Raw genomic sequence first — 20,968 nt, 5'->3', positions numbered from 1 at the left:
GTGTTAGTCTTATGAGTTTTTATTTCAACTTTAGTTTAGTGATAGAATTTACATGATATTTTCCCTTTTTATGGATATGTATATGTTTTAAGTATATTTTTACACTTATGGTAGAATCTTACGATCCGATTTACGACTCTATGATTTACGACCTTGCACCCCCATCTCCGGTCCATGTAGAATCTCGCTTTTCACAACATTGGCAACACTGCCTAGGAAAAAAATAGAAGGGGTGTTGGTCACTTGACTATTATAACAACCAAACATGACCCTAAACTTCATTAAAGAACGACACAGAACATGAGTCAACCTGTTGCTCAGCTTTTTTTTTCTGCCCTCCTAAAAAATCTTATCATTTATCTCTTACCAAAATGTTAGCACAGACTTCTAATCCGAATATCTGAAACATTTTGAAAGGGAAAGCATGAGAAGGAACCCTATACTGTTTTACAAGTAAAAATGCTTCCCTTTTTATTATGAGGCTTCACTTTTTACCTTAAAAATATAGATGGTGACCACACTCATCTTTTGTCCTTCTAGGACTGCAGCCTGAACAATTTTAAATCGATAACATGCATCCAACCAATGCAGCTTCCTTATAATGCAATGTTGTTTAGCATTTCAAACATAAATTTCAAGACTAAATTTTCAATCTTATTCCTCATCTTCCTAAAGGTGTGAATATTAAGTCAGGATCTAGTCTAATCGTTGCCTCCTTCTCTTTTTTTAGTAGTACAGAGTAGTGAAATTCAAATTTTAATACAAACATGTTTGATTCAGTCCTCTCAAACAATTGTAAATTCATAATCAAGTATAGATGATAAACTTTAAACTTGACTTACTTCAAGTGTTTGTCCATCAAGAGGGTTGTATCTCTGTTGTTGTAGAAGCAACATAAATTTGTTTGTTTGTGAACTAAAGATTTTCTCCTTTTTCTGCAAATAAAGATCCTCAGTTAATTAAACTAAAAAGAACAAAAACAAACCAAAGTAACAAAGTAGTAATCCCAATTCACAGATGCACCAGTGACCTTGAAAATCTCAAACCAATTTGCAGATTAATTAGCAACATTATTTTAAAATGTAGACAAGTAAATGTAAAGAAAGAGCTTATATCTAGTAGTGCCAGCCTCTCCTAAACACACTAATGCTCATTTTCATCTCTTTAATGTAGTTCCAATAACACACATTAACCAACATTTATGATTAATCTAATATCATCACAATGTTCATAACTGGTTACACTTACACAGACATGAAAGTGCAAAGTCAGAACCATCAAAGACCAAGGCATCACAACATACAGGAAAAGACACAACCTTCGTTCAAACAACATCAATAACGAAACATGGCAAATTGCCACACCCCCACCACAACAACAACAATAAAAATGTTTTTTTTTATGTGTGCTGGAAAAATAGAAAGAGCAATGGAGTGTGTAGTGGTGCATATACCGTGAATCGTCTTGCTGATAATAGGGCACTTGGCATCGACTTTGAGATTTTGGCTATGGCTGGAGTGGGGAGAGATTGAGGTGTCTAGGGTTTCAAGTTCGATGATTTGGGGAAAACTGGATTTGGGGGTTTTCAGTTGAAGAGCATCATTTACTCTTTGTTTGGATGAGAGAAGAAAAACTGCGAAAGAAGATGGGTAGAAAGAAAATAAAGAGAACATAAAATGAGGTTAAAACAAGGTTTTGTGTGTGTTTGGTCCGAAAGAAAATGAAGGAGCGTGAAAATTGTAAAATATATTTTATTGAGTAAAACTTAAAAGAAAAAAAATGAAAAATTATTCAAATACTAAAAATTAAGAAATCATTGTTGTTTGCATATTAGCGAATGCTTTTTCTGGATTGAGACTTGAGAGTTCTTCTTGTTCTCTGCGGTGACACTTAGAATCAGGAGGCTCTGCAAACACGGTGGAACTGTTTAGACACGTAGGGCTTTATATTTAGAAGACACATCGACGCTCAAATCAATGAGAGAATTATAAGAGAATCTTAGAGTTTTAGAAAAACTCAAAAATTTGTAAGAATAAAAAGTGTTTTGTAAATGAGCGTTCACATCCGTCTTTCTAGGCTCACAAGGATAGATCTCCTCTCTGAAAAACCACAGTCGGGGTTGGGCCCTTTGAATATGAGAGACCTTGGGATCATCCTAGAGGACATTCGCCTCCAACAACCAATCATCATCAAAGACTGTGCTAGCCTAGCAGATGACAATACCAAGTATGGAGAGGCCAACATTCAGCAAGCTGACATCAAGAAATGCAGGTCCCTCTGGCTGAACAAAGAAAAGCAGCCCCTTAATCCCTAGAGGGCTCCACACCCAAGCTACACGGTAGAATTCCCTCCTGACGAACCTAAAGGAGCTACGACCACAGAGGAGGGTAACAAGCGAGCAATGGAGATCTGCCTAACTTCAAAGTTGCGCTCCTCCCTGAAGCTAAAAAGAATAAGAGAAGAGGATGAAAGCACAGGGAATGAGGACTCCCAGGAGCCCAATGTAAGTGCCCCCGAATCTTATCACCTTGATCATGCGGCTGAGGAGGGGGGCCTCACCACGCCTCACATGCCTCAATGAGTCTCCTTAATTGGAATTGTCGCGGGCTGGCGGTGGCCGCGACAATCAATGAGCTGAAAGACCTTTGCAAAAAGGTCCAGCCAGTTCTTTCTTTAGTCACAAGTTCTTTAGCTGAAATGTTGTCACATCTTTTGTCTTTGTGAGCCAACCCAAACAATAGCGATTTTTTTGTGTGGATGCCTGTTATGTTTTCTATCAAACCAAACTAAAAAATGGATTTTCTTTCTCCAAGTTTTTCCTTTTTGGTGGACGTCTCAAATACAGTGTTAATAACACTCCCTCCCTCTAGAGTCATAGTGATAATATTTATTTGTCAAAATAAGATACTTAATTCATATAAAAATAAAAAAATCGTAGCAGAATATTTTCTTATTACGATACTCTTGAGTCAAAATTAAGACACCTTGTTTTTTTTGAACTCTAAGACACCTTGTTTTTACTGTTAATATTTATTTTAAAATATGGTAACGTGATCATAATAGCTAAAATTAAAATAATTTGTTGATAATGTGATTATAATAGCTGAAATTAAGAAATATTTAGTTAAAATTTTCAAATTTAAATATTGACAAGATATTCTTTATTGCTTGATTTTAGGAATCAATTTTTTTTTTTAATTGTAAGTAGCTCAAGAACATATGAGTTGAGAGAGGAAGGGTTCAAGGATCAACCTTCAAGGACTATAATTTATCTTTCCAATGTACCAAAAAAAAATTGTTTTAATATCAAATTTTTAATAAATTTATTATTTTTCTATTATGTATTTGCTCTAACATACAATAATTAATTTAAATCATCTCCTCCAAATAACAAAAAAACATTATTCGTATAAAAAACCCTTCTTCGTGGAAAGTTTCTTTCACATGTTTATGAGAAGCTTGAGTACAGAACGGAACGGAACAGAACGGAAAGCAACAAGACAATAATGTTCTGTACACTGTGTTTAGTAAATACAAATGAGAATCATATAGTTAATTACACATATACCCTTATTAATATTTTAGATAAGTATTTTAAAAAATTGTTTTGGATAGAATAACTTTTTCATATCATATTACATTTTTTTTAAACAAATAAACATAAAAAATAGATTGAGTAAAAAGATTGGAACCGTTTAGATTGAGTAAAAACTAAAAAGATAACACATTTAAAAAATAAAAAATAAAAAAAAAACCAGTTTCAAAAAAGAAAAAGAAAAAAGAGGCTTCTTCCCCAAACTTAACGCTGAACAGCAGCTTCAATGAATCAATGGCCTCTCCCCTTTCATGGCTGTTTCCTCTCACAGCCAAGCAACCTTGCTCCGCCACAGCCACCGGGAAGCCTTCCTCCATCAAGTCGCACCCGCATCGTGCGCAACTAGTCCGGCATCAGACCTCCGCCACGCCGCGACAAGAGACCATCACGCCCAATGGCCAGATCCGTCGCCATGGATGCTCAGGCCGCTGCAAACGAAGCCAAATCGTGAACCGTGTAACCTAGATCTCTTCCTGCACCACACATCCCTCTCCCTTATGCGATTTGGCCACCCAGCAGTGCATGGTGGTTCCGCCGTCGAGGTCGGTGGCGACGGAGCGGAGGCCGACGTGGCAAATGAATGACAGTATAACCAGTCTCTTGAGGCGAAAAGGCTGAAGATATGTGAAAAGGCAATTTACTTTTGTAAAAAAAAAAGAAAAACGAATATGAGAAACAGAGATGGAGAGGAAAGGATAAGTTAAGGAAATATGAGAATAGATTCAGGGTAATTTTGTCTTTGTAATGAGTGTTCCGTTCTGTTCTCTTCCGTTTCACCCTTTTTCATGGAACCAAAATGTCCCGTTCATAGAGTCTTGTGTCCTGTTCCGTTCCATCTTAAAAACATGAGAAACGTGAAACAGAACGCATATGTCCCTTTCCGTCCCGTTCAAACGTGTATACCAAACGCTACCTAATGAATGCTTGGTGGGTACGTATTCTTGTTTGTTTCCCTCTATGGTCGGTAGAGCGAATCTTATTTATCCAATTTTGGAAGACTATCCATTCATGTTTTTTCTCGAAAATTAAAATCAAATTCTTATCAATATAATCTATCTATCTATATCTATATAATATATTAAAGGAAGATTTTTTTTCTAGAAGGTTTTGCTACTTGTCACCCTCATATCATTCCAATAAAAAATATACAAATTTTATTTTTCAATATTAAATCTGCAATACAAATCAAAATCTGCATAAAAAAACAAATAAAGATTAAAAACTGTTTTATAAAAAAAAACCATCAGTATACATATTTGAAAAAAAAATTAAATTTTGTAACAAAATATAAAACCCACTACCCACCTAAAACAACTCAAAATTTGCATTAAAAAAAAGATTATAAAGCTTTGTTTACACTTAAAATAAAAAAAAAAAACATACTTTCACCGCTTCACAATTGCCGTAATAATAAAAACTGATTGTTTGAATCTCTAAATTGAGAATTCAAATCCTATGAACTGTACTTTTAAAAAAATCTTTAACTTTCATTACATTTAGATTGCGAAAACAATTTAACATAAAACAATTAGATGAGTGAATCATAACCCATGATATATTTAATATTTGTGTAGACTTGACCTGAGATGACTTAATCTAAAAGAAAACAACATTAGGTGAGTGACTGAAAGAACATTGTTCCACTACTACTAGGATTGAGCACGACCCGCGCGATGCACGGGGATTATGCTCCATTATTTGTCTGTTCTAATTACGTGTACAAATTGTATGTGTTAGACCATGAGCAATGGTTGTTGAAAAAATGTTTTGTTTACCCCTTCTCAACCCCACTTTTTCTCTTCCCAACACTCCACATCATCTTCTCTCTCCAATTCAACACACTCTCAACAATTACCCACTCCAATGGTTTTCTCTCTCAACACCCTACCCCACCACTCACCCTACCCCACTACTTTTTTATTTTATATTTTATTTAATTTTATATTTTTGTTTTTATTATTTACATAAAATTACAATTATTGTTTTAAATTAAATTAAACAATAAACACTTAACAAATTAATTTTTTTTTTAATATAGACAATAATTTATTTTATTTCCTTAACTTAAAAATGGAAGACGACAAACTAAGCACACAATAATTTATTTTATTTTCTTAACTCAAAACAAAAGCTAATAGAAAGATAGTAAGATGGTGAGAGAGATAATAAGAGAGTGAAAAAACTTGGTTTTTTTTCTGTGTCCAAATTAAACGGACCAAGTCTCTATTTATAGAGAAAAAAAATCATGAATTTTGGTATAAATTTTTTTTCCAGAAAATATTTTTTTTGATGAAATAATTGAGTTCAAAAGATAAGGGAAAAAGAAATCTGGAGCCACCAATCAGATCTGGACACGTGGCAAGGGAGTAGAAAAATCAGTTTCTCTCTCCTGAGACAAGGCGCGTCACGCGCCTTGTCTGCGCATGTAATGCACGCGCCTGACGGTGGCCACTGGCCTCGCGCCACGTGGCACACCGCAGCTCCCTCAACATTGTTGACAATCCTCAACATTTCTCCCCTCCCTCTCTCCTCCACATCACTCTCAACATCCTTCAACAACCATTGCACCATCTAAACAACTCTCAACAAAAAATTTCAACATCCATTGCACTTGGTCTTAAAAAGAAATAATTAAAAGAGATAAAATTTAATCAAAGCAAAATTAAAATCAAATTTCACTTTACGCAATAAATTAAAATAAACTATTAATCTAAGCATTCAATTTAAATCAATTTTTTTTGTAAAATATAATTAACTGTATGTATGAAAAAGAATAATTAAAAGTGTACTGAAATTTTATCAATTTATTTATGTCACTTGAATCTCTTTAGATGTCTTATAAAATCTTTATTAAAATCTTGGGACTCCCTAAAGATACTTTTAACAGCTATGTCTTATAAAATCTTTATTAAAATCTTGGGACTCCCTAAAGATACTTTTAACAGCTACTCCCTTCGTTCCTTAATATAAGAACCAAGCAACCACTTCACACCCTTTAAGAAATTTAGTTAATTTAGATAATTGCATTAAATTTGTTCTCAATTTATATGAACTTTCCAAAGTTACCATCCACCCATTATTCTTAATTTATATGCATCATTAATGCTATAGCAAGTGGAAAGAGAGAGAAATTTAATTAAATAAGAGTATTTTTGTCTAAAAATAATTAATTCTTCACAAACTCTAAGTTGGTTCTTATAAAAAGGATCAAGTGCACTTTTTATTTGGTTATTATAAATAGGAACAGAGGGAGTACTTAATTTTTTAAATTCCTACATGAATTTCACATTGTAACAATAGGTAGCAGTAAAAAAAAATCATTTTAACAAACACCTTAATACAATACTTCATTAATTAGAGCTAAGGTTTAATTCCAATTTTCGTCCCTGATCTATCATGATTGTGCAATTTTAGTCCCCCTTTTTTTAAACGAGCAATTTGCACCCCACATGTGTTTGCCATGAGCACTTTTGGTCCAGCCGTCCAAATTTTAACAGAAGTGGTGACATGGGGTTCATTAATTGAGGTGGCACCTAGAATGCAAATCCACATAGATATATATTTTACAAATCATTTATATTTTTCAAATAATACATTAAATCCAGAACACCAACATAGCCACAAGCTTAAACCCAGAAAAATGTGTTTCAGACATCTTCTCAACTTTCTCAACTGGGATTTTCATCAAGGTTGAAGCTTTGGTTCTTACACCAGAAAAAAATTCAGAACGGTTCCAGTTCAATGACCAAACACAACTTGCAAATCAAAATCCCAGAAGATGGAGACAAATATACAAACTTTGAACTAAAAAAAAACAGAACAAACTAAACCTTGTTTCTCAAAGGTATTCATGTACGCTTCATACATTACATCCTTATACTGCACAGATAGCTTTTGTTACATTCCGATATTTTTTTTTTGAGATTTCCAAAATGGAATTGAGTAAATCATGTGGGTTTTGAAGCACAATCTCATGAGAACACTTGAAATTACCACAACCAGATTTCTTCAAAAACACACCATAAAAAATTGAACTTGGAGAAGGAAAATGCCAACACAAACAAAGAGAAAGAGAGAGCCACCAAATTTCAAACTTTGGTTCCGTTGTTGTGCCTAGGGTTTCTGGAGAGATACACGATTTGCTTCAGATCTGAGAAGCATTTGGAGAAAGAAGAGCGATTTTCTTCAGATCTGTGAAGAATTTGGAGAGAAGCGTTTGGAACGCCATGATTTGCTTCATATCGACACTGCCGCTGCATCCAACCTCCACTTCCGAGCCTTCACTCCGCCAACGAGTCACCAAACTTTCAAACCCAGCCACCGCCGTCTCAAGCAAACCAAGATCTACCGCATGCAACCATAGCTCGCGGTTGAGGGGCTCTGGATTCAGGTCGAAGAGGAGTTGGGTTGTGATGGAGAAGGATGAAAATGGTGTGGAGAAGGTTGTTCTGAGTTTTGAGTTTGGAGAAAGAGGTTACATCAAATGGTGAAGGATGAAAAAATACTTGGATTTTGAAAAGGTTGTGTGGTTCTAACTTCTGATGGTGAAAAGGTTGGATTTTTTTTTATGAGATTTGATTTTGGGGCCATTGATGATGAAGAAGATGAAAAAATGATGAATTTTTCTGGAAATAAGATGAACAAAATTTGAAGATAATCTGGGACTGAGGGATAGTAAAGTAGAAGATGATGACATGGTAATTTTTATATTTTTTTTTAAAAAATAATGTTTAAGTGGCAAAAATATATGACACATAAGCATATTCTGTTACAGTTTTGACAGAACATAGACGGCTGGACTAAAAGTGTTAACGACAAAAACATGTGGGATTCAAATTGCTCGTTTAAAAGTAAGGGGACCAAAATTGCACAATCATGATAGATCAGGGACGAAAAGTAGAATTAAGCCTAGAGCTAAATGCTTGACATGCATACAACTTCATAAAGAGGCCCAATATGATATTTCAATAACATGGCCCACGAGTAGTGCAAAGAAAAGAATAATAAAATGCAATCTCAATTGAACAGTGTTGAACAGGGAAATAGAGTAGACCGTAGGATTGAAAAAATGGATGGTTGAGATTTGCTCTCCCAAATGAATAGTAAAAGTGAACTTTCTCTTTGCTTGAGCTTTAGTAAGTTATAGATAAGAGCTCCTTCACCTTTCTCTTTCATCTCTGCACTTTCACCATATCTCTTTCAATTCATCCACCATGAGATCACCTACAGAGGCTCTTTCTTCCTCCTTTACAAGTATTCGTTCAGCATCATCATGGTTCGAGGTGTATGCTGCGTTCTCCACATTGATGATGCTTCTACGAGCCGTAGTCAACGATCTCATACCCCATCAAGTTCGATCCTTCATCGGGTCAAAGCTCAAATCGTTCTTCTCAGACCGCCAGAACAGCAACCAGGTCTCACTTCAGATCGATAAATACTGGGATGGCCAGAGCAACGAGCTCTTCAAAGCTGCCAAAGAGTTTCTCCCAGCAAGGATCACAGAAACTTACAAATCGCTCAAAGTGGGGAAAATCTCAAAGCACAAGAGTGTGATAGTGGCGGTTGATGGAAAGCAAGATGTGTTGGATGAATTTGAAGGCATCAAGCTTAAATGGAAACTTGTTGAAGCCCTACAACAAGAGGATCGCAGATCAAAGGAGAACGAGGAGACTGCGTTTACCTTAACCTTTGATGAGAAGCACAGGGACAAAGTAATGAAGAAGTACATTCCACATGTTTTAAGCTCCTACAAGGCCATGAAAGCAGAGCAGAGGACTCTGAAGATTCATTCCATGTCAAACAGGCATTGGAAACAGAGTGACTTGACACATCCAGCAACATTTGACACACTTGCTTTGGATCCTGAGCTGAAGAAAACCATTATTGGTGATTTAGAACGGTTCTTGAAGAGGAAAGAGCTCTACAAGAAAGTGGGCAAGCCATGGAAACGTGGCTACCTCTTGTACGGGCCTCCGGGGACCGGAAAATCTAGCCTAATTGCTGCTATGGCAAACTACTTGAAATTTGATGTGTATGATTTGGAGCTGAGTTCTATGTATTCCAACACAGACCTCATGAGGGCCATGAGGGACACATCTAACCAATCCATCATCGTGATTGAAGACATAGACTGCAACAAAGAGGTGCTGGCTCGATCAAATGCAGACAATGATGATTCAGATTCAGACTCTGACATTGAGCATCCTGTTAAGAAGGTCAGTTTTTGTTTTATAAATGCTAATTATTCAAGTAATTGGTTCCAAGATATAACAATGCTTTCTCAAAATTATAGGTTGTTACGATGACCAAGAGTTTTACTCTTTCGGGTTTGCTTAACTACATGGATGGATTATGGTCAAGCTGTGGAGAAGAGAGGATTATAGTATTTACAACAAATCACAGAGACAAAATAGACCCGGCTTTGCTGAGGCCGGGTCGAATGGACTTGCATATTCACTTGTCCTTCCTTAGAGCCAAGGCATTCCGAATCTTAGCTTTTAATTATCTGGGAATTGAAGGAGATCACCCACTCTTTGAACCAATTGAAGAGCTACTGGAAAAAGTAGAGGTCACCCCAGCTGTGGTGGCAGAGCACTTGCTGAGAAGTGAGGACCCTGACGTTGCTTTGGAAGGACTTGTGAACTTTATCAAGGAAAAGGACGTGGATGGCCTAACTTCAGGTTCATGAATGAGACTTTTATGTCAGCATGTTTAGAGCTCTCATCGCCAATTGGATAAGGAGTAGTATTAAAAAATAAAAAATTGACCTTTGCTTTTGTAGTGATTCAGATGGCTACTTACATTTCAAAAAGCTCTGTAGATTCTGATTATCTGATGTTTACCATAATTTCAATAATCTAAATTATGACATTAGCAGAGTTTTGTGTTATTTGGATCACCTTGGTGAATAATACAGGAGTAAGTCATTTCAAGTTAATAAACATAAGTGTGATGTTAAATGAAGGTCACACAGCTAATTGTCCTTCCCTATCTTTAACCAATGTAGGATTTAACACCCCCTCACACCCGAGGACATCTTGAGATATCATTAAGCCAATCCGTGTGACCCAACAAGATATGCACTTATCAGTATTAGCGCTTAATTTAATCATTTATATTCGAAACTCCGGTTCCAATTGCAGCTACTTCTAAATTTTTTGGAGGACTAGACTTAACCTTTTGCTGAATATCTGAAATGGATGCGGTAGACAAATAAACAAAACATTGTAATCTAAAAACGTGTGCTCCGACCCCAGTTGGATCTCTTATTTTCCTGATCATGAAGACAATTTTGATGTTTTAAGTCCACTGGTCATCAACATCAACATCTTTGATTGAGATATGTGGTTTTGTATGTACAAATGGATAACAGAAATACAGAATAGAATATTTGAATAATTCACCGTAATCACTTTAATCAATTGATCAAAATAAACGAATATCAAGCTCATCCTGTAAATTGGTAATAAAGAATACTCCAAATTATACAAACAAAAAATAAAATTTCAAAATTGTTTAGTTAGCTAATTAGGACATCGTTACTTTTGGAATTGTAAGAGCGGGTATGAAAACGAAACTTGGGGAGTTCAGAAAAGACCCGTGTATGTGTAGAGATATGTTTCCCTTCATGCATAATGATAGTGTGAAAAGATTTGCCATGATAAGAAAAGCAAGTTTGAATTCAAGTGCTCTGTCTGTCTTTGGAAATTTCATGGAAGAAAACTAAAGGAAAATGAAAATGGAAAGAAGCTTGAACTATTGCACAATCAACATACCTTTATTTGCATTATGATAGTGTGAAAAGGATTAATGTCGAACCATGATAACGAAAGCAACTCCATCTATCTTTGGAAATTTCATGGATTAGGAAAAATGAAAATGGAAAGAAGATTAGACTATTGCAGAATCAACGAAACTTACAAATCTCTGCCCTTTCTTCCACAATCATTTTCAAAAAGTATGTAAAGCAACAAATTTACACTTGCTTTGTATACCATTGTTTTGACATTATTAATGTTTTTCCTAACGAGTAATGATATATACACACCTCATTATTTAAACACTTCATTTTCACCTCTTTTTATTTCTATTTCTCTCATCTTATCATCTATCACATCTCATATTTTCTCTCTCTTATTTTTTCTTTTCTTCCTATCTCTCTCACCATTTCACCTCTCCACCTCAAAAGAGCGGTGTGTATTAAACATTACTCTTTTCCTAACTATCATTGAAGTTAAACCAACATTGTCTTCTTCCACTCTCCCTCTTTCTTTCTCATCACATCACCAATCACACTTCTCAATTGGCTAGAAGAATCCTAATTAGCTTTCTCTTTGAGGATGAAGTCCAGAAAAATGGAAATCAAAATTGAAACCATTAATATTTAATATCAAATACAAAATGAGAAAAATCTAATCAACAGAAACTAGTAAGCAGAATACCAAGGTTCAAAAGGTTTCTCCTTGATGCAAGAATGACAATGAGAATAACACAATTGATCCTGAAATTGAGTTTGATACAGTTGTTCTAATTGAAGATGATAGGAACTAGAAAAATCAAACCAAGTAGGAAGAGAACATGTAATTAGTTTCAAAAGTGATGGTGGAAACAAGGTAGATAGAAGTCAGATTGAAAATGTTTCTCCTTATTTTCAGGATAACCATGGGAAAAATTCTTCAGCACTAACCCCTGTGTTAGAAGTCCCACATTGACTAGAGATAGAGCATAGATAGCCTTTATAAGGGTAGTGCAAAACTCAACTCTTGAACTAGTTTTTGTGATTGAGTATAGGCCTCCCTTATTTCTAATTCAACTTTCAGCATTCTAACAATTATGTTGAATTCCTATTTAGTTTGTTCCAATCTCACTCGCAAATAGCCTCTACTCAAATAATCTTGCAAGTGAAAAAGATGCATGGATTTGCATTCTCTATTCGCATGGATTAACTCCTCCGTCATTGTCGCAAGCTGCGGCTGCTGATCCGCTCCGCCGAGAAAGCCTGCAAATTGCAGAGTGAATTAGGGATTAGGTTGATTCGAATGGAGGCGCGCGCCACTGAGATAAAATCAAAATCTATCATGTTATTTTTTCTTTGACAATAAATCCATCATTTTTTTTTTGTTAAAGGGAGTATACTTCAGGCTTCGGTTATATGGGCCAGCCCATGGATCAGTGAGCATGTCCTTTATTTTTTTTGACAAAACAATTTATTATAAAAAGTTAATATTTTGAATGATAATGAAAGTTTAGAAGAGTTTAAATACTCCATATTTTTTTTTGCGTATTTTTTAAGGGTGGAAAAATGGATTTATAAAAGCTATAATTCAAACACACAATTGATCATTACCTTGTAAGTTGAGGGCGAGTGAGGTTGCTCATGAGTCAGTTTGATTGGGTCTTCGAGAGTCATAATCAACCAAACATAATTGCTCCTATAAAAGTTGCACTATAGTTGACCAACCTCAGTTCTCTAAGAAGAGGAAGACCTTGTGCAAGAGTGTTACATCACCCAACTGGTGATTTTATACACCTTGGTGAAATGACTAATGTGAGTTTCTAAGGGTCTTCATTGTAAGCAAAAGCAAGACAAGTAGCGTGACTGCGTGAGAGAGGAAAAGAATTGTGGGTGACGATGCGTGTGTCTGTTTGGTAGGTTTAGTGAGTGAAATAAAAAATAAACGTGAGAAAGTAACCCTAAATTTATATACTCTTTTCCAACTTGTTGTTAGGTTCGAGTTTGTTTGGGATAGCAAACCACAAACCTAACACCTGAACCAATCTAATCAATTCTCGAGTTGGCCACATTGGTCTGACTAGTGAGTGCTCGCATGTTCACCTTGGGGGCAAACGATAAGAGAGAAGTATGTTGGAGTAAAATAAATTGGAGATAATGAGATATAAATTGGTTTAGTAAAGGAAAAAAATATGAATAATATTATATTCACGCTTCATTGTAAAAAAAAAATTTCACTCCTCATTAACCACTAGGTGTGTCGTAATAGTTATTGTCCATGAGAATTAATCACATAATGTAGTGAGTTATTTACTGTTTAGTGCGAATATTGATAGTCAACTAATTTAGTAACTTGTATCAAATACTTGGAATCACAAAATATATTGACACCTCATTTTTACCGAAGGCTAGAGCCAGAACGAAATGAAATAGAAGTGAGAAGTGAAAATAAAATAATATAAAAAAGTTGAATTTTTTTTGAACTGAAAAAGTTGAAATTAAAATACGATAAAAAGTGAGTGTGTGATGCTGGAATAAAATAAAATAAAAAACCTTTGCATATTCCAGCTAAACCAAACCCCCTGCTTCTGTCTGTGCTATATCTCAATCTCATAATCTTGTCGTGTTTGCTACTAATTTAGAATTGCAGAGAGAGAGATTCACGGTCTTGCAGAGACCTGGTCAGCATGATCGTCAATGATGCCTCACTGTCTCATTACCCATTTTCCAAACTTAGCTTATTTCAGGATAAACCATTTATTTAACCCCCTCTTATATCACTTCTCTCTCTTTTCTTCTCCCTGCTTCCCTCCCTCTCATTTCAAGAGGTAAATTTCAACCTTCATGCATCCTCGTCTTCTCGTTTCTCTCATTCCCTTCAATCTGTCCACGTTCCTTTTCATGCATGCTAATGCAAATTCCATTAGACACATTTTTTTTCCTATTCTGGAATTTTCCTAGATATAATGCAATTAGGCAAAGGAATGCATGGTGAATAATATATAGAGGAATTGATTGATCATGTTGTTATGGTTGCAGGCAGGGCAATTGGGAGTGCTTTTGTTCTCTGCCTCGCATGATATGAATCCTTAATTCTTCACCAATCAAACCAATCCAACCGACACCATGTCTGAACTTCTCTCTTCAGGGACCGGTACGCTACCTTAGTTATTCTATATTTGACCGTTTTCATTTTCCTTGGTTACCTTCCTTAAATGACATGTTTGCCTCTTCAATGTACTTAATTGTCTTTCTAGTGTTTCATTTCATATAAGATAATCGCCTCTTCAAAAAAATTGATGTTGTTGTTGTAGATTCTTTTAAGAAGAAAGCAATCAATGCCTCAAACATGTTGAGGAATTCTTTGACGAGAAAGGGCAGGCGAAGCAGCAAGGTCATGTCCGTTGAGATTGAGGATGTCCACGATGCTGAGGAGCTCAAAGCTGTTGAGGAGTTCCGTCAAGCTCTTATTTCGGACGATCTTCTCCCGGCGAAACATGACGATTATCATATGATGCTCAGGTCAGGTCACTTTTCTTCCTATGCTTTGCACTCATGGTGTTTGGTTTAATGACCATCATAGATTATATAGTCTTGTCTTGCACATCATGTCATGTCACAGATTATAAGAAGTAAGAGCTTGGAGTTTTTTTTTTCTCACTTTGTGATTGTATTTTGTTGTGTAGATTCCTCAAGGCCAGGAAATTTGAAATTGATAAATCAAAGCAAATGTGGTCTGACATGCTCAAATGGAGGAAAGAATTTGGTGCTGACACTATTGTGGAGGTACATGTAACAACATTTTGTGAGGCTTCAGCTTCAGGGGATTTGCTTTATTTTTGCACATACAAAAGCTATCTTTTCCTTTTTTCAGTTTTTAACTAGCTTCATTTCTCTTCTTTACTCTTTTTTTTCTTCCAATTCTAGGAGTTTGAATTCAAAGAAATAGATGAAGTGTTAAAATATTATCCCCAAGGACATCATGGAGTAGATAAAGAGGGACGACCCGTGTACATAGAGCAATTGGGACAAGTTGATGCCACCAAGCTAATGCAAGTTACAACCATGGATCGCTATATCAAATACCACGTAAAGGAGTTTGAGAAGACATTTGATTTAAAGTTTGCAGCTTGTTCGATTGCTGCGAAGAAGCACATTGATCAAAGTACGACTATCCTGGATGTGCAGGGCGTGGTACGCATGAGAAATAGTTAATTATATATGCCTGATGAATGTGATAATTAAAAAGAAAAATATAAAATTTAACATGTTTCAGCAAAAAGAAAAAGACAAAAATGTACAATTTTCATTTGGTTCATTTCACTTCACAACTTTTAAGGTAGCATACATGAGTTGTGAGATAGTATTTTAGTAACACAAAACTGAACCCTGATATCCATAGTAAAGAAAAATTTGAAAATTAGAAGTTGCTAAACTTCAATATTGTATCAATGCCACAGGGGCTTAAAAGCTTCAACAAACATGCTAGGGAACTAGTTACTCGCATTCAGAAGGTTGACGGTGACAACTACCCAGAGGTGTGTTTTTCTACATTGATTAAATTATGGGGACAAGAGTTTTGGTTGTAAATAAATATCGTGGATATCTGAGTAATATCATGATATTGGTTGCTCCACTGCAGACCTTGAACCGCATGTTCATCATCAATGCAGGTTCTGGATTTAGAATACTGTGGAACACCGTAAAATCCTTCCTTGATCCTAAGACCACAGCAAAAATTAATGTGAGACCTTATTCTAAATATGCTTGTTTTATTAGGCAAATAAAATTATCAATCATGTTACTGAAACTTATAATTTGTCAGGTCCTTGGCAACAAGTATGATACTAAATTGCTTGAAATAATTGATGCCAGGTAAGTTCATGAATTGGTTAAATATCACATTTTTCTTTCTTCATCAAGTCTTCCTATAACATTTACGGAAGGTATTTGATAAGCTTCACCTGCCCATTGATTTTGCGTTGCCAGTGAACTACCAGAGTTTTTAGGAGGTACCTGTACATGTACTGATCAAGGAGGCTGTATGCGCTCCGATAAGGGCCCGTGGAAGGATGAAGAAATACTTAGGGTGGGCCTTCCGTTCTTTTTGTTTATCCTTATTTTCCCCTTGCTTCTATATTTATAATTTCAGCTAATAATTTTTGTTTTACTATGCATTCTTAAACTTATGTTACTTTATGTAATTGCAGATGGTTCAGAATGGTGCTCACAAATGTTCAAGAAAACCTGAGTCTCATGGGGAGGAAGAGAAACCAATTTCTGAGGTGAGATGGTTCATTTTAAGCTTTGTTAATCTATAGTACATTTTGCTTCTGTTTGAATTTGCCTCTGCAAATGCTTTAGCTGTTCAAAATATTTCCAGTAACTTTTAGTCCTTTCTGTCACTCATGAATTTTCTCACTAATTAATGAGCATGTTTAGGACAAGACTTCCAAGTTTGACGAAAATCTCACCCCACAGGTTTCTCCAGTTTGTGATCAGGTATGTTAATATCCATTTTTAATCTTGTTAAGACTAGACAACATAGTCGGGATATACAAATTTTAGTTAACAGTTCTAATGAAAATAAGTACAAAATATTTAATGAGAGTTTTTAAATTGTCAGTTCATTTGAGTATTTTTTTTATGTCAAACTTAATTATTCCAATCACAAATTCAAAAATCAAACATCAGTGTGTCTTTCTTCTTTTGCTCGTCCAATGAGATCAGAACGAGATGAGCAACATAAGGAGAGCAAGATATAAATAACTTGGTTCGGCCTAAATGCCTATATTCATGGAGGAGAAACTGTGTTTTATAACTCAAAAAAAGATTAAAACTCTCAACTCTCTCTATCAGACTTCAGCCACACTCAAAGCACTCTATGCTCTCTGCCCACTTGGAGCTCAGCTCTCAGCTGAGCACACCAAACTCCTTCCCTCAGCTTTCTACTTATAGAAGTTTGAAATGATCCTTAGCTAAGATGAAGAGGCAAGTGAGCTCGAGCTAAGGTGAAGAGTCAAGTGGCCCTTGGAGGTTGGGATGATTATCCAACAATTCTCCCCCTCTATCCCAAACAAGAGAGAGTGGCACCTGACATCTATCATCTTGAGATGCCCATCCTAACTATGCCTCAATATAGCTCTGAGCTTCTCACAAGCGACTATCTTCGAAAATATGTCTGTTTAATTCTCTCTTCTAGCTAACCCAAGGTCTTGAAGAAACCACTTCGACCACAATATCTCCTGCCGTAGCGTGTACTCAACTTCTGTTGTGGATAAGCTTCCAATCTTGATTGTCATGACTCTTATTTAAGGTGAAGGGGCAAGTGATCCTTGGAGTTTGGGATGGATATCCAACAAAATAAACATTTTGTATGTTCTATTTTGTGATTGGATTTTAGATATGGCCTTCTTCTTTTGGAATTCTGTGCACTATAAAGCAGGTGTTGCGTTGAATTTTTTTCTAGTTTCACTTGACCACAGTTGTATATAGATAAAATTATATGAAGATCTTGCAGCTTGTAGGTCCTTCTGAGCATATAGAGTTTGTAGGTCTATTGAGCTCCCTCATCATCAATTAACCTGCTGCATTTTTTAGTTTTCTAAATGCCTTGTTTCTTTAGTTCTTACTTTCTGAAAAAACATGAGCTTCACAGGTCCCTGCTGCTAAACTTTCCAAGAACGTGGACGTAATCCCTGTGGCTATCCCCGTGGGTGTCCCGGTGGCTGTTCCAGCGGCTGACAAAAATGCATCGAAGAAAGTTGGTCAGAATGACACAACGTCCAAAGGTACATATATGGTAGATATGATTATAAGATGTGAGATTCGACATGTATACTTCACACATAATCCAGAATCTATGACTTCAGCCTACCTTCCCAAACTTACATTCTTAGCCTAAGTTTTTCTTTTTATCAATATGTATTCTATATAATAAATCACAACATGGATCAATTAGTTAATTCATCCGTCATCTCGGTAGATGCTTTTAACCAAAAAACTAGTGATTCCTAAAATGTTTGAAGTCTTTATGCCACCAATTTTGAAGACCTTGATTTAGCATCATATTCCTATAAACTTATGATTCCTAAAATGTTTAGCATGTCCCTTCTGACCTATTTTCCTACCACTTCCTTCTCTCGTGCAGAGTTTACAACTGTGATGAAACGCATGGCTGAGTTGGAAGAGAAAATGACCACCATGAATCATCAGCCTGCTACCATGCCGCCAGAGAAGGAGGAAATGCTGAATGCTACTATAAGTCGAGCGGATGTCTTAGAGAAACAACTTATGGACACCAAGAAGGTAAACATGTTAATTTAGACATGAAATTGTTTCAATGAAAGTAGCCAAAGTGCTTACTTCTGATTATTCTTATGGTTTTAAAAATCGAGGTTCTCTCTCCTTTTCCTTCGGACGCGTCTTGTTAATGGCTCTGCTTTCTCAGGCTTTGGAGGATTCGCTTGCTAAGCAAGAGGTGCTTTCAGCTTATGTTGAGAAAAAGAAACAGAAGAAGAAGACGTTTGTATGTATCCCTGCAAATAGAATATAACTTGATTTTACTACTTGCTACACAATTATTAGGTTACCTTAAGGTTTTGTAATAACAATTTGCCTTTGTAATGCAGTTCTGCTGTTAAGTGCGAAATAGTGGATGCCAAACAAGAGGTCCATATATTAAAGGAGAGTTGACTTTTACTTTAAGCTTTTTCAGGAGACTCCCAAAGTGCCCTCTTACCATAAGTGTGCAATATGCGTACTAGTAAATCTACATGACGCCAAGAAAAGGATATGCTCAATGTGTGAATTGTATATGCTAATCTGAATTTTTGTCTCTACTAGGTTAGGACTACTTGCTCTCTATGTATATAGGGCTATGCACAATATGCAAAGCCAGCCCTGTGATGTCCTTACAGGAACAATACATCTAGTGCAAAATTAGAGAGTATGTTTGATTTTTATATACATGGAAATCTACCTCCAACGAATGAGCTCTTTCCTTTTGCTTATGTGACAAGAAAAAAGCATTACTAGTTGTGAGAAGTACAATTGGCCATATTTGTGTGTGAACTGAGCTGTAAATGAAGCAAAGTTTTATTTAAATATAGAAAATGTGACTCTTGTAAACATTTGTTCAATTACCACAATCAGGGGCTGACATGAACTCATGAAGGCTTTTGGCTTCCTGGCTCTACCTTATTTATAACAGGAGCAATTGGTAGGCCTTGTCTCCTTGCAACATCAATTTACTTGAAACTTGAAAGCATAGTGTATGTTTGGATATACGGTAAAAAATTATGGTGTAACTAAAATTACGGTGGATAATCACTAAAGTTAAGAGAGATTGCTTCTGTTCATTGTAATTTTGACCCACCATAATTTTTAATGTATATCTAAGCATACACATAGTCTATCCGGTAAAAAAAAGATAAAAACACATACTCACGCGATCAAAAGAAACATCAGATTTGAGGCAAAATTTATGACATAATTGGTCTTTTTAATTAAAAAGAGTGTCTAAACTTCGGAGGATATTTAATATGATAAATTGCTAATTGATAACAAGAATATATAAATGATGGATATGAAAAAAAATCATCTTTTTTTTGAAAGATGACTGAATCACATTAAACTTGGACTGGCATAGAGGTCAATTCATCTAGATATGTAGATTCGTGGTAAGACTTGATATATGTGTACCCGAATGGAGTACTATAATATTATTTCGTATTAATACTATTTTTATGATTAGGTTTACCATTTTGTTAAGATCAAGGACTAAAGTGATGCTATCTCAAAAATGAGAAACGAAATGAGATGTTTTCAAAATTAGAGAATGTCAATTTTACATAGATGAAAAATATATTTTACTCTTTTTTTGTCATAGTTGTTTACTAGTTTGGATTAAAAGCCTAAGGTCCAATGTGAATTACATATCGAACACTTACATGTATGGGATCTCAATTCTGAAAGAACAATGCAACCAAAAAAAGAAGCAACAAAGGATTAAAACCCCAATACACTTACATGTAAGGTTTCTTAAGCGTGCTATACAAGAACTCAATAATTGGTCATAGAGAACGCTTTATTAAAATACATAAAATGCACCTACCCTCTCAAATGGATTAGCTTATCACTTGTGGAGCAGGACTAAGCTCTAGATATAAACAGACGGAAATGATGGGTGAATGTGTATACATTTGACCAACATTTTTTCAACACATTTATTAGTAGAGGTTTTTAACGGTTGCAAAATTTTACAGTAGTTAAAAACCATTGCTAATATGTGTGTCGTTAAGGTGTCGATCCTAATGGATATGCCTATGTATAAGAACCCATAAATATATAGGCACCAATTTCATGTGATGTGTTACCTTGTCTTGGTGGGGTATAGGAGGGATCTTGGGAAACTTAGAAGTAAAGCAAATGCACTTGATAGCATTATTAAGAGAGAAGACAGACTAATTAAGCATGCATGTTTAAAGAATCTTTACTTTATAGGTTCTATGTCGAATAATGTTGCATGGAATTTGATGTAATAATACTGAGTGATCTATTGTAAGCTTTAACTCTCATTGCCAAAAGTCTAAACTAAAGTTACTTCCTTTAATTAAAAGAGTGCAAATTGCTACCTAAAA

The 20,968-nt window shown here is 35.5% G+C and overlaps 2 protein-coding genes across 3 annotated transcripts; both read left to right on the top strand.

The window, feature by feature from the left end:
• Positions 1–8,755: 8,755 nt before the first annotated feature.
• On the top strand, positions 8,756–10,484 carry LOC130740689 (AAA-ATPase At2g18193-like). The gene is made up of 2 exons (XM_057593365.1): positions 8,756–9,810; positions 9,888–10,484. Exons 1-2 carry the CDS (start codon positions 8,809–8,811, stop codon positions 10,281–10,283), a joined length of 1,398 nt encoding a protein of 465 aa, XP_057449348.1. The 5' UTR covers positions 8,756–8,808; the 3' UTR covers positions 10,284–10,484.
• Positions 10,485–14,016: 3,532 nt separating this feature from the next.
• LOC130740688 (phosphatidylinositol/phosphatidylcholine transfer protein SFH12-like) lies at positions 14,017–19,459 on the top strand. 2 transcript variants are annotated; one of them, XM_057593363.1, is made up of 15 exons: positions 14,024–14,155; positions 14,367–14,481; positions 14,642–14,849; positions 15,014–15,113; positions 15,255–15,521; positions 15,788–15,865; positions 15,970–16,071; positions 16,153–16,202; positions 16,317–16,416; positions 16,538–16,612; positions 16,770–16,829; positions 17,986–18,118; positions 18,478–18,635; positions 18,778–18,855; positions 18,959–19,459. In XM_057593363.1, exons 2-15 carry the CDS (start codon positions 14,454–14,456, stop codon positions 18,968–18,970), a joined length of 1,449 nt encoding a protein of 482 aa, XP_057449346.1. In that variant the 5' UTR covers positions 14,024–14,155; positions 14,367–14,453; the 3' UTR covers positions 18,971–19,459. The 2 variants fall into 2 exon arrangements, with proteins under 2 accessions (XP_057449347.1, XP_057449346.1); XM_057593364.1 differs by lacking the exon at positions 18,959–19,459 and having other exon boundaries at positions 14,017–14,155; positions 18,725–18,860.
• Positions 19,460–20,968: the final 1,509 nt, after the last annotated feature.

This window comes from Lotus japonicus, chromosome 2 (genome assembly GCF_012489685.1).
Source record: "Lotus japonicus ecotype B-129 chromosome 2, LjGifu_v1.2".
Taxonomy (NCBI): Eukaryota; Viridiplantae; Streptophyta; class Magnoliopsida; order Fabales; family Fabaceae; genus Lotus; species Lotus japonicus.
This window is presented reverse-complemented; position numbering and strand designations above follow the sequence as displayed.